Here is a 14,528-nt window from a genome sequence, read left to right as displayed (position 1 = left end):
ATCCAACCTGTTAAACTGATACTGTTTAAGCAGTTTACTGAAAAGTAATTTATGTAAGCCTAAATCACATTTACTAAGGGGCACAAGCAAAATGCATAGCTGAAATAGCCTCAACAGTTAAATTATTTTCAAGCCTAGCCCGCTATTATCCTAGAGCTAAACAAACCATGGGAAACCTGTGGACAGTCATCAGAAAGGCACTATAGGTAGCCATTGTGTATACCTGGAACCCGATCGGCAAATACTCATCACAGACATCATCCCACAGCTCCTGTAGGTCCGAAATCTCCCAAGGATAACTCACAGGTGTCCTGTAAAGAGGCTTCAAAGGCCTGTTAAGGAAACTGGAACTAACTCCATTTGTCAAGATCTGGCCAGGCTTGGCTCCAGGTAGGATGGATTTCACTGGAATAGGAAGCTTGCTCCCTCTGGGACTTTGAATGGGCTTATAATCAAGACCTTTAATCATGCTAAGAGCTAGCTCCAGTTTGTGGTTACACAAATGCTGTGGAGCCTGGTCATCAGAACAGTAGTCACACTTTACAAGTTCTTTCGCGCTTCTCTCTGTTTCCTCGTCTTTCTGTTGTGGAGGACTAGCCTGGACACTAGCATCCAGAGATTCCACAGAGGAACCTGGTGTCCCTTCCTCCATGCTTTCTCCATCCGGGGGTACTTTTGTGCTTGGTAAGTCTGGTGGCCCAACCTCTGACAATGCCGGCTCTTCAGTGCAAATGCTGGTAGACCACCTGCTAGAGGGGGCATAAGAAATACTTCTGGCCACTTTTCGAGGCACCTTACAAATGGCTTCATAGTCGGAATCTGCAACCCGCAAAGCTGCACAACCACGGCATCTCCTGGGTCGGTTTCCTGGCCCTTCGGAAGCATGACAGCTGTGTGAGTCGTTAATCTGATCCTCATTTTCTACCCAACACTCAAACCCTGAATAGGCAAAGTCTTCTTGGAGCAGTGCAGCGTACCTCATATCAGGCAAGCCGGAAATGTCTACCGTCCCACTCCCCGCCTTGTTCTCCTCGCCAGAGTCATCATTATTCTTCCGATACATACTGGCAATGCAGAACTTGAGGCGATCCTTTTCCAGGAGCAGCTTCTGTAAGCGCTCAAGAGAAAGGGCTTCGATCCTGGCAATGACAGTATCGAATCGATAGATGCGATCAAGCATGAAAGCACACTTGCTGCAAGCAAACTCGGCTTTGCCATCACGAGAGACATCTTTGCCTAGGACGTGCGAAAGCAGAACCTGGAGGTTGAGCTTGGACGCGGTATGGAAGATCCAGCGCCGCTGGTTTCCACACAGCTCCCGGGCACAGATCCTGCAAATCTCTTTCATCTTCACTCCTGGAGGGTGCGGAACTTCTCCGTAGCAGCCACAGCTGCGGGTTGCTCACCGCCTCTGGGATGCGGTCCTCTTCCCACCTTGATGGTCTGGGTCTGGCATGGCCCAGTCCCAGGTCCTCACTGGGCAGGGGCACACCTCAGCACGCGCAGACTCTGGGTACCACAAGACCAGCCCCGCCCCTCGGGCAGGGGGCGGGCGCGAGCGCAACACCGACAGGGATGCTGAGTGACAGGGCACAAGCTGCGCGAGGTCGCTGCCAGAGTCCCCACAGCTGTCTCTCCCGCGGGCCGCCTTGTCCTCTACGTCCTCCCGGACGGGCAGGCTAGGCTCTGGGACTGTAGAGTCGGCTTGGAGCTGACGCAAAGCCCGGGAGATGAAGCATCAGATTTCAAGATGGCGCCGGGATAGGCGTCCTCCCCAGGACTCCTCTGGGAGTTGTAGTCCGACCGCTGTGGCTCCGCGCATGCGGCCTGGCGAGTACCTCCCCTCGCCTTCAATCCAGTCTCTCCTGCTAGCCCGGTAAAGCGGACTTTGCTCCGAGTGGAGAATGGAAAGTGAGATATAAAGCCAACGCCTGGCTGCTTTACACAGATAGGATCTCACCAAATACACACCCTGATCCTTTCAAGGACTCTCCCTCCTCTGCTGGATGCCTTGAGGCTCCTCCCAGGGAGGAGAAAGCCCAGTCCCCTCCCTGTCTGTCAATGGCCAGTGCCACGTACACTGGATGTGGCCTGGCGGTGCCACTAGGTACCGCTGCGCCACCGCCTTCTGCCGCCGCCCCACCTCCTCTCCTAACTCTGTCTGATTCTGGAGTCAGAAGGGCCCAGGCTGTAGAGATGGTTAGGGAGAGCCTGATAAGTAGAGGAGGCAGGTTGAAAGTTTTGCCGAGGCCAAGCTAAGCTTGGACCTTACCTACTACTGAACTGATATAAGAGACTGGTGTTTCTATCAGTGTCGGGTGATGTGTGTAGCAGGCCTAGTTCCTTTTATGGAGTGGCGGGTGGGGAATGGACAGTATACAATGCAGGCACCTACGAGTCCAGTAAACACCCTGTGATTGCATTTGATGATCAAGATTTTAAAGACAACAAGACAAAGAATGGGCTTTGTCAAGCTTCAGGCCTCCTGGGAGGAGATTATCACGAATTCTCTTTTAGGGTCTGGTAGATTGGAAATGGAAGAGGGGAGACAGACACTTCATTGAAAGGGTTTTCGATTTAAGAACTTCAGAATTAGGGCTGGAAATTCACTGGCATAGTTAGTGCCTGGTTTTACAGCTATACAGTTAAGTCTGGGCTCTCCTCCCCTCCCCCGTCTCCACGTGGTCATGGCCCACCTCCACTTCTCTACTCTCTCCCTCTCTCTGCCTTTCTCTGCCTCTACTACCCCCTTAACTCCCATCCCATGCCCTGAATAAACTCTATTCTATGCTATACCGCTGTGTGTCTGGTCCCTCAGGGGAAAGAATGCATTGGCATGGGCCCGCTGAGGCACCCCCTTACCCCACACTGCCGTAGAACATATCCTTACACCTCTTTCTCTTTTTATGATCACAACAGTATGGGCAACTTAATATGAACAAAGGTTCAAGTAGGAATACACAAATTAATAATAATGGTTATATCTGGAGAATAAAATGGATATCTATGTTCATTTTCCATCATTTTGATCTTTTTTGTTGTTGTTGTTGTTGTTGTTTTGTTTTTTCAAGACAGGGTTTCTCTGTATAGCCCTGTCTGTAGACCAGGCTGGTCTTGAACTCAGAAATCCACCTGCCTCTGCCTCCCAAGTGCTGGGATTAGAGGCGTGCACCACCACTGCCTGGCAAGAATGTTTCTTTAAAAAAGGTAGGATGCCAGGCTTGGTGGCACATATCTGTAATCCCAGCACTTGGAAAGCATAGACAGGCAGATCTCTGTGAACTTGAGTCTACATTTCAAGCTCTAAGCCAGTCAGGGCTTCATAGGGAGATCCTGTCTTAAACAAGGCAGGATAAACACGCTCTTACACAGCTGGGCAACACTATCCAGCAATGAAAAAGAATTGGCTCTGATGTGTGTGTGTCATGCATGGATCTCAAAAACGTGGTAATGAAAAAAGCCATATACAAACAAAACATTTAGAGTGAAATGTGATTCTTTCAATCCTTTGAAATTAAAAAAAAAAAAAAAAGGAAGAATACATCTATTGTGGTAGAGGCCAGGAACAATTTAAGGATGAAAGAGTGAAAAATTAATTTCAAAGAAAAATGTGCTGGCTTATATCAACTTGGTACAATCTAGAGTTATCAGAGAGAAGGTATCCTCAAGAGGAAATGCCTCCATAAGATCTAGCCATAGACAAGCCCGTGGGCTATGATCCTTTGGGGGTCAAATGACTCTTTAACAGGGATAGCCCAAGACCATCAGAAAACACAGATATTTAACATTATGATTTGTATTGGCACCAAAATTACAGTTTTATAATTTTGTACATTAGAAAATTACAAAAATAATTTTATGTTTGGGGGTCACCACAACATGAGGAAATGTATTAAAGGGTCACAGCATTAGGAAGGTTGAGAACCACTGCTCTAGAGCATGTTCTTAGTGATTAATGGGTGAGGGACCAGCTCATTATGGGCTGGCCATCCTGCTGTTGGAAGAGTGGAGGATAGACTTGAACTATTGTGAGGGGTCACGGACACCACAAGAAGACCTACAGAGTCAACTAACCTGGCCCCATAGGGCTCACAGAGATGAAACAGAGCATGCAGGGGCTGGGCCTAGGCCTCCTACACATGTGTAGCATCTGCACCTTGGTCTTCATTTGGGAGCCCTAACAATCAGAGGAGAGACCGTCTCTGACTCTGTTGCCTGCCATTGGATCCCTTCCCCTAACTGGACTGCCTTGTTGGGCCTCAGTGGGGGAGATGCGCTTAGTCCTACTACTACTTGATGTGCCGGGGTGGGTGGTACCCAAGGGGGTCTTCCCCTTCTCTGAGAAGAAAAGGAGGGGATAGTGGGGGGAGGGATTTGTAAGGGCGGAACTGGGAGGACAGGAGGGGTGAGGGTCCAGATTGGTATGTAGAATGAATAAATAAATTAATGAAAAAGAAAGGAATGAATGAATGAACGAATGAACGAATGAATGAATGAATGAATGAACGAATGAACGAACGAATGAACGAACGAAAGCTGGCTGAGCACACCGTGGGGAATGAGCCAGTAAGCAGCACTCCTCCATGGCCTCTGCATCAGTTTCTGCCTTCAGGTTCCTGTCCTGACTTCCTTTAGTGATGAACAGAGGTGAGGAAGTATAAGCCAAGTAAACCCTTTCCTCTCCAGTTTGCTTTTGGTCATGGTGTTTTATCACAGCAATAGCAGCCCTAACTAAGACAGAGGACGGAGACAGTTTTCTGGGGGCAGTAAAGAGTTTCTGTGCCGTGTCTTGAATGACGGATACATGAGTTTGTGCAGGCAGGCTCTAAAGCTCATGACATTGAGCACCTAGTTGTAGATTTGATGTTAGTATATGGTATTAAAATGAAAAGGATATATTTTTCCAGCTATGCATTGCCTAAATATTTTTAAATTTTTTAAAAGGAATTATTTATTTTATGTATATGAGTACATTGCAGCTGTCTTCAGACACACCAGAAGAGAGTATCAGATCCCATTGCAGATGGCTGTGAGCCAACATGTGGTTGCTGGGAATTGAACTCAGAATCTCTGGAAGAGTAGCCAGTGCTCTCAATCACTGATCTCTCCAGCTCATTTTTAAACTTTTTAACAGAAAAAAATCTCTTTAGCACAGAATAGCTTTGAAAATTGAGAAGATAAAATACAGTTTGGAAGATATTCTATAAGTGGCCCAATCACAAATTTTAATTTCTTGTTCTTGTTTAATATGAAATTTAGAAAACGATTTCATATACATGTGCATCTCATACATTTATGACTGAAGCAATGTATGACATTAAGGTGAGACCAAAGATTTTTGTGATATTTTAATATAGGATGATTATTTCTAAGATTTACAGCAGGCACAGAATAGAAAATTCGAGAGTGTGTTTCCTAGTATGCAGTTCTAAGTACATTATCAATGGGCTATCAGTAGTTTGTTCAATAACAAGCTGGGTGGGGAGCCTCATGCCTATAATCCTAGCAGGAGGAGATAGAGACAGTAAGATGAGGAGTTCAAGGCAATCCTCAGCTACATAGTGAATTGGAGGCTAGCCTTGACTACATTAAAACCCTATCTCCAAAAAAGAAACAAATAATTAAAATTACCAATGGACACATTCATAAGCACTTAACCACTTAGTAGTTACTACTTAGATGACTAATCTTAGGTTAAGTCACTTACATCTGTCTGGTCCTTTGATTCCTAATGAACAATATTGTCAGAACCTATCTAGGAAAGACTAAGACATGTGAATAAGTTTTCTGGAGACGGCCCACCATTTTACATGGCTGTGGTGGGTGAGCTCTGAGATGCAAGGTCACCAGAGACTTGATCCCAGTTGCTTCTTGCTGTGATATGCCTTTGCTGTCACTATTACATAGTCTACTGATTCCTGGGCACCAGCCCACCCTATTGAGCAAATTTCCTGCAGAGTCAATATGAAGATGTACTTTCATATAGTAGTGCTGTATAGATAAATTGATTTCATAATTCCTGATGATTTTATAGAATTCCTAAATGTATACAAGTAATTTCAAGCCCTCTATAGAATAAAGGTGCAAAGAGAGCTCTGTAAACCTTCATGCATCATGGCTAATGGCACTAGGACTAGAAAGCAAGCTTGAAACAAATCTGTGATCCAGAAAAAACACTCTAGGTCAGGTCAAAGGATGAAGTCATATGTATGCACTACAACAAAGCTAAGCCATGTGAAACTGTTGCTCTGAACTTATAATGTGCTTATAGAATGAAACGTTACTTTGAACTTACTATCAACATCCTTCTGTATCTTCCCTTTTGTGTAACATTTTATCTGTGAAGTAATTTTAAAAAGAACTTTTATCTAAGAAGGTATAAATTGCCAGAGAAAAGAAAGAGTGTGGCATCTTGGGCTCTGCTCCATCAACCAAATGTATATGTGTGGCACTTGGAGCTCAGCCTCATCCATCAAATGTGTATATATAAATGTGTGTGTGTGTGTGTGTGTATGTATACATGTATGTATGTATGTTTGTCTGTATGTACACTTAAGAGTCAAAAGATTTCAGAGTTTCCTGCCGGGCATTCTTGCTAGCCCCAGATAATTAAGTTTATTTCTGTCAGTAGTACTGACCCCATAAATTGCCTGTCACTGTTGGGGGGGTACAGGGGTGGGGGGCGCGTCTGCTATCAGCATGACTCCAGTCACCAATGCTATACCCCCTTTTGCTACCTGCTTCTGTTAACCCTCTGATGTCACATCTGGTTTTTGACACAAAATGAAGTTTTAAAATAGAAACAACAGTTTCATACTTTAGTATCCATCAGATACATAGGGTGTATGTAGGCAGGCAGTATGAAAATGCAGATCAGATTGCTAGGACCAAATCTTTGGTGTTTGTATTCAGTCAGTAGATCTCGGGTGGGTCCTGAGAATTTGCATTCCTAACAAATTCCAAGATCTTGCTGTGGTTGGTGCTGCTGCTGTCTCCTGAGAGCTATGCTTTGAACATCACCGAGCTAGATCTACCCTAAATTAGATTCAGGAAATAAAAAACTTCAGTAAAAATATCAGAAGTTCTATCAGAGCTGGAGACATAAGACTCAGTGTTAAGAGCACTCTCTGCCATTTGAAATGTAAATAAAGCAAATATCTAATAAAAAATACTTTGTTAGCCAGGCAGTGGTGGCACACATCTGTAATCCCAGCACTCTGGGAGGCAGAGGCAGGCAAATTTCTGAGTTCGAGGCCAGTCTGGTCTACAGAGTTCCAGGACAACCAGGGCTATACTGAGAAACCCTGTCTCGGAAAAAAACAAACAAACAAAAAAAAAAAACAAAAAAAAACCTTTGTTAATTTTTAATGACCCCCACCCCCAAAAAGGAGCACCTTCTGCTCTTGGAGGGACCCTGGTTCAGTTCCTGGCACCCACATGATGGCTCACAACCTTCTGTAACTCCAGTTCCAGGAAATCTGATGTTCTCTTCCACTCTCCATGGGCATTGCACACATGTAGTGCATGAATATACATGCAGGCAAAACACACATACACATAAAATAATTTTTTGAAAGAAAAAAAGGTCAGAAGTTATATAGGTCAATGAAAAAAATCTATCAAAAAGCAAAAATAAAAAAAACTACTATAAAATTAATGTTGAATTAAAAAAAAAAAAACTATACCCCAATCCGGGATGGTGATTCATGGCAGCATGCTATCCTAGCATTCATGAGGTTGGGTCAGGAAGATTGGCACTGGTTGAAAACTAGCCTAGGGTTACACTGTGAGTTCTAGGCCAGCCTGGGCTAAAGGGGGCAACCCTGTCTCAAAAAATTATATAAAAAAAAAAAAAAGGAAAAAAGAAGGAGGGAGGAAGAGAGGGAGAAAGGGAGGGAGGGCAAGAGAGAGAGAGAGAGAGAGAGAGAGAGAAGAGATTGGACTGTGGTGAGCAAATACTCTTGTGTTAGCATTTGGTTTGGTTTGGTTTGTTGCTGGGACCCTCCCCATTTATGTATTAGAGTCTGAGCAGTTTCTCTTGGAACCAGTGTCACTTTGTATCCACTGTGTGGCAATAGAGCTGTCTTGTTTCTAACTTCTAATTTTGGCTTAGGAGGGAGTTTCCAAAGAAAGGAGAAGTGGGAAACCCCATGTTCCAAACCAGCCGTACTGGGTTTCACTGCCCCAACTGTTCTAATTACTTAAAGCTCTGCCCCGCCCCCCAAATGATTCCGGCATATAAGATGAAACAAACAAAAACACACAAAGAAATGTGATGTGTCCAAGAAAAGCCACACAAAGTTAGGCTTGTGACAACACACAAACCAGTGCATGGCCTCTGAGTGCTAGAAATAAGAAACAACAGTACTTCCCATAACTGATGAAACATTGGGAAACTCGGCTTAAAAGCAGGAGACTTCTTCTGGTCTGTCTACAGATTGCAGTCATGTATCTTAGCTTTCCTAACCAAGGGAAATAAGTTTGTCCTGTTTTTAAGCTACCCAGTGTAGCTTTTTGTTACAGCAGCATAAATGGTCTAAGACAGCAGTTAGATCCGCATCTTTCTAGATATAAGCGAACAGTCACTGAGTGAGTGAATGAACCAGTGCTGTCCCCTTTTGTCTCCATTTACTTAAGTCATTTTCATGGCTTTACAGACCAGACTCTTGACTGCTCTCCGCAGTCCACAATGTTGCTCCTTTCTGTGTTGCCTTACATTTTCCCTGCTTTGGTGATTTTCTTAGGCGATAACTTCTGAAAGACAAGGACTATCCCTCACATTCTGTGTTCCTCTTCAAGTGTCAGAGCCCTCAGCATCATTCCATGTACATCCTGCTGAAGACCTGGAACCCCCCTCTCTACCCTCTGCAGCTCTAAGGAGTATCAAAGCCATGGCTGCTTTTGCCGAGCTCCTACTCTTGAGCCCTGTTACTAATGAGGGTTACGACTGGGAGCAGGTAATGCTGAGTAAGGGTTTATATGTGAGTCTCCACTTCAGCATTCATCAGCTTAACACAAGGAACTAAAAAAAAAAAACCAAAAAAACAAAAAACAAACCACCAAAAACCCCAAACCTCCTTATATGAAGTTGTCTGGTGTTGCCTAAGTTACGAATCCCTGTAAGGGTTTCCTTCTCCTCTGTGAGCATTCAGAACACATTCTTGCATTAGCTGCCACGTCAGATCTCTCCATGGAAACACTGGAATGTTTACTATTTTAGGAAATGAGCCTGACAGTAAGCAGTGCTGTTTACATTAGTGCAAAAGAGGCGTGAATGTAAAAGCTCGAGCAGCCGGCAGATCCAGTGCGAAGGTCCTGTTTGATCAGTGTGCACCCCTCCCCAAGTCTGCTGCTCTGTGTCCACGATGAAACCACGTACCTTCGTTTTGCTTATCTGTCATTAGAGAAAATATGGGGAAAATACAAAGCAAGAATTCTTTCCAACCTCTGTTTGCAAGTACACGATTTCCTTGCTTCCACAGCTCCTGGTTCTAGTTTCTTTTAAAAGCTTTGGAAGCATCTCCTGTTCTGTAAGAAAAAAATATCAATAGCTGGAACAGCTATCAGATTTTCCCTGTGACTATTGCTCCCTTCACTGGGTAAAAGAAAGGGGCTCTGTTAACTGTCTTAACTTTCCCAACTGCCCAGGGAAAAACAAGGTGGGTGAGGTGCAGCCCCTCAGTACCCTGGCTCCAAGCTGCAGCTCTGAATGAACACTCAGAAGGACTAGAGGCAAACATGGAGGGATGCCATCCTGGCTTGCCACATCTATAGAATTATAAAATCTTTGGATAAAGTTAATAGATTATCTAATAAAAGTTCATAAACATTGTGGTAAATAATTTTACTAAATGGCTGTCATGGGACAGAAAGGAAAAACAGCTAAAAAGTTAGGAAGATTAATGTAATCAAATAGTAAGCTGCAGAAGCATCTGTCTTTTTAATTTATTTTTTAATTTTATTTTATGCATATGAGTGCTCTATTTATTTGCATGTACACCTGTGTGCCAGAAGAGGGCATCGGATCCCATTACAGATAGTTGTGAGCCACCATGTGGTTGCTGGGAATTGAACTCAGGACCTTTAGAAGAGCAGTCAGTGCTCTTAACTGCTGCACCATCACTCCAGCCTCAGAAGTACCTGTCTTAGCATGAAGTAATGCAATATGTAAATACTGGTCAGTTAACACTATTTAAGTTTATTGACTGTAAGCTCAAAGAGAGGAAGCCCTTCTTTGTCTCCTCCAAAGCTTCCATTCCTGGGCACAACTCTGTAGTAGGAAGAGAGAGTAAGCAGCTGAGGGTGTGATGGATACTGGGTCTGAGACCAGCTAGAAGAAAACCACTTCAACAGAGATTACGATTGTTTGTCCTCTAAAAATGGAGCTTGGAAGCACATCCCTAGAGAGACTGGTCTGCTCTGCCCAGGGCCTTTGTTTAGAAACTCTAGCATGACTGAGCAGGGCACCAAATCTAGACACATCTGGGAAGAGAGAATCTCAACTGAGAAAATGTCACTAGAAGAGTGGCCTGCAGGGAAGTCTGCCAGGGCATTTTCTTAGTTAATGATAATATTGGAGGGCCCAGCCCATCATGGGTGGTGCTACCTATGGGCACTTAGTCCTGGGGTCTATAAGAAAGCAAGCTGAGCAAGTCATGATGAGCAAACCAATAATCAGCACTCCTCCATGGCCTCTGCTTTAGTTCCTGCCTGCAGATTCCTGCCTCAACTTCCTTCAGTGAAGTTGTAAGAGTTGTAAGATTAAATTAACCCCCTCTCTCCCACGTTGCATTTAGTCATGGTGTTTGTCACCAAAATGGACTTATGCTGGATGCTTCGAGTGCTCGATTAATTGGATGGTGTTTTGTTCTCTATCCACTACATCTATTGATTCTTTTACTTTGCTTACTATATTCTTAGTAGAGTCATTCATTCAAAACCGACAGCACAGCCACGGTAGGCCACCAAGGTGGTCCACATTATGGGATTTAATTCACTTTCGCCCAGATGCTGATGCCGTGTGCCATGGATACTGTGTAGTCTTGTTCTAAGCAGCCCTTTAGAGTAGAATACAAGCGACTTTGTCATTTTGAAATAACAATCTGTTGCTTTTAAGGTCTGATGTAAAAACTGATACCCAGCCAGTCCCCATCACTAGTGTTACAAACTAGACATTCAAGCTACATAATTGTTCTAGGTAATAAATAGAGGTGCCCTTTACTGATTAGGGAAATACTTAGGTTTCCATAAATTTAACATAAAAAACATACTTTAAGTTTGTAATTTTTAATGTGTAACTTCAAATACATGTTTTACAGGAATCTACAAGCTTTTAATCTTTAAAGTTACTTTATTTTTAGAATTCTTACATTCTTCAAAAGAAATGGCTCATAGATTCTCCTGTAGCTTCAGACTTTGTACACTCACCATTGACTGTCCCACGGTATGCCAAACAAACCTGACCTACTTAAAGTGTTACTCATCTTCCTCAAGGGAAGGGCAGAAGGCAGACTGTCATAACCAAAGCAGATTGCCATAACTGTAGATTTTTAATACATCCTCTACAGTATCAATCACAAAAGCTTTCAAAAGATCATTTCTTTCCTCATGGTAGGGAGTCAATCCTCTGTAAAAGCAACAAAGAATCGCAGAGCATAGCATGGGACTCCTTCTAACTCCAGATGTTGAATTACTCAAAACAGCAATTAGCATCTTTAAGAGTGTAGCAAAATGGGCAGAAAACAGCCACAACTGGTCCAGTATAGATTAAATACACTAGAGACTGTGGTTTTGTTTTGTTTTGTTTTGTTTTGTTTTGTTTTGACTAGGGAGCATTGGGAGCTTGGGAAAATCCAGAATCCAAAGGCACATCCTTGGCTTCAACTATTCCATTATCAATATCATCTTGGGCTATAGGATGGAGCTCTTTATTGTAATCTAATTCAGCTATAATAGGGAGAAGATGACCTGCACTGATCGTCATAATATTCACATCACAAGCCCTCCACTGGTTCCTCTATTGCGGTGAGAATCCTGATGTCTGCCCTTTACTCTCTTATCACCAGAGTTGGCTGCCTCTGTAGATGCCTGAGATAGACCTGTGCTCTCTTGCCAATAGACTAATCCACACACATTCTTCTACCATGCAGCTCCATTCCATGTTTTTTCATAGCCCACTTAGAGCCATCTCTCCTCTCAAAATGCACAAAAGCAAATCCACATGAAAGCCCAGCCCATGGATCATAAACCACATTGACACCGTTCAGCCATCTACACTGAGAAAAGACTTCCCAGTGATCTGTATTGTGTCCTCAACAGAGAGTCTTAGTCAGACCCTCTAAGGCAAGGGTTTGAATCTGGATTTGTCCCCCTGCAGGGTGTCTTCTGTGATTAGGTGGAGATATACTTCAGGCTGGATTTTCTAGTGTGTAGAACCCACTTCCAACCAGGTCTTAGGAGAGTGGTACCTGGATCCGGTGTAAGTCTGTGAGAATGTCTCCATGGCCTAGACCTGGCTTTAGAGCATCTGGAAACCACTGATAGCCTATAAGATCCCAACCTGCCCTCCGATGTAACTTAGCAGGAGTTTCCGGTGGAGACTGTGACTTAGAGTGGAACTCTGTGCCCTTCAAGTTGTCTTCTACATCACCCACCTCAGCCAAATGTTCTCCAGAACTAAATGAGGGACAAGTCTGGGCACGAGGGCTGAGGCCTAGTCACCCAGGTCTGGACCACGGGAAGAAAGAGAGAGGAGAGAGCAGTGCTTCACCTGCACTGGATGGCCGGCTCCAGAAAAATGCATATTTTGTGTTTTATTAGCCTAAGAACAATGTAAAATTATGAAAATATCCAGAAATCGTCTGTGTTGCTGATACATAGATACATTTTAGGGCTCATTTACAAAGTTTGGCTTTACTAAATTGAAGGTCAAATGGAGGAAGGGCTCCAGGTCTGTGATCACTTCCAAGGACAACAATGTAGTTGATGTTGCAGTAATTTTCTCCATAGTAGAGGTGTGCTCTTCAATATCAAAACCACATTCTATGTTCCAGGTAGTCAAAGCCTTTGCTGTGAGAATTTTAAGACTGTCCCCATAATGCTCTGGTGTCTGTCTATACCTTTGTGTAGCTGCCATGCCTTTGAAGCACTGAAGGGCAGGATTTGCTTCTAAATAATATGCAGGTCAAACATGCTCAGAGTCTTAGCTTCGGGAGTTGAACAAGAGAAAGACATAAAAGAAACACTAATAGACCAGGAAGAAGGCAAACTATCCCTATTTGCAGATGACATCATTCTTTACTTAACAGTCTATTACAAAACTCCTGGACCTAATTAACACAGGAAAATTGCAAGATGTAAAAATCAATATTTAAAAGGAAAAGAAAAGAAAACCCAGTGGCTTATTATAAAGTTTAGTCCCTGAAAAAGAATTTGGAAAATTATTCCATTCACTGCCCCCTTAGAAAGTGGGTATTTAGAAAAAAAATGTAGTAAAAGACCTCTGAAATGGAATTTTCAAGTTATTGAAAAAAAGGAAATCACAGGAGATATTAGATATTGGAAAATATTTCATGTTCCTGGATAGAGTTAATATTATGATAATGTCTATACCACCAAAATTAACATACAGAATTGACCCAATAGCTATTAAAACTTCCAAGTTATATCTAACAGGTTTAGAAAAAAATAAATGTAGAGTTTATATAGAAGCACAATTAAGCAACCCTAAGGAATAAGATCAATCAATAGCAATGATATTTCAGTACTCGACCTCAAATTATACCATAGGGCAATAGTGACAAAGACAGTCTGGCCCCAGCAGGAAAAGAGACAGCTCAACAATGGAGTGGATTAGATAACCCATAACTAAAATGGCAAATCTGTGCTTACTTGATTTTTGACAGAAGAGGCAAAAACTAGTTAGGAAAAAAGATGACCTAGTCAACAAATGGTACTGGCAACCTGCATTTTCACCTGCAGAATTAAATTATATACTTACCTTTCATATAAAAAAAATCAATTAAGAATAGATCAAGGACCTCAATTGAAAACCTAAAACACTGAAACCTTTAGAAGAAACTATGGGGGCACTCTTCAACATATTGAAATAGGCAAAAACTTTCTAATTTTTTTTGAGATTTATTTCTCTTTACTTTGTGAGTGTTTACCTGTATATTATGTCTGTGTGTGTGTATGTATGTGAAGTATCCATGGAGGCCAGAAGAGGGCGCTGGATCCCTTGTGGAACTGAAATGATTGTTAAGCCACCACACAGGTGCTGGGAATTGAACTTGGGTCCTATGAAAGAGCAGTCAGTGCTCTTAACCATTCAGCCATATTTCCAGCTTCAAGAACATTTGAAAAAAAAGAACAGCAACAGCACAGGAACTAACCCTAAATATCAACAGATGGAGCAACATGAAAATAAAACATCTGTTCAGCAAAGGAAGCAATCGGCAGAGGTGACAGACAGCCCACAGGGTGGGAAAATCTTCAGAAATTCAATACCAGACCAAGGAAATAAAACT

The 14,528-nt window shown here is 43.0% G+C and overlaps 1 protein-coding gene across 2 annotated transcripts in view; it reads right to left on the bottom strand.

Annotated features, from left to right (window-relative positions):
• The window catches only part of LOC127682917 (myomegalin-like), a 177,305-nt gene that overhangs the window by 77,027 nt on the left and 85,750 nt on the right, over positions 1-14,528 (bottom strand). Inside the window, exon 1 of one of the 2 annotated variants that reach the window (XM_052179659.1) lies at positions 224-1,967. The exons of the other annotated variant lie outside the window; for it this stretch is intronic. Coding sequence (XP_052035619.1) covers positions 224-1,348 — 1,125 coding nt within the window. The 5' untranslated portion in view covers positions 1,349-1,967. Of the gene's footprint in view, positions 1-223; positions 1,968-14,528 lie in introns of those variants that run through there. 2 annotated transcript variants of the gene reach the window in all.

This window comes from Apodemus sylvaticus, chromosome 4, assembly GCF_947179515.1.
Source record: "Apodemus sylvaticus chromosome 4, mApoSyl1.1, whole genome shotgun sequence".
Taxonomy (NCBI): Eukaryota; Metazoa; Chordata; class Mammalia; order Rodentia; family Muridae; genus Apodemus; species Apodemus sylvaticus.
The sequence above is the reverse complement of the archived record's forward strand: the minus strand, read 5'-3'. Positions and strand labels throughout refer to the sequence as shown.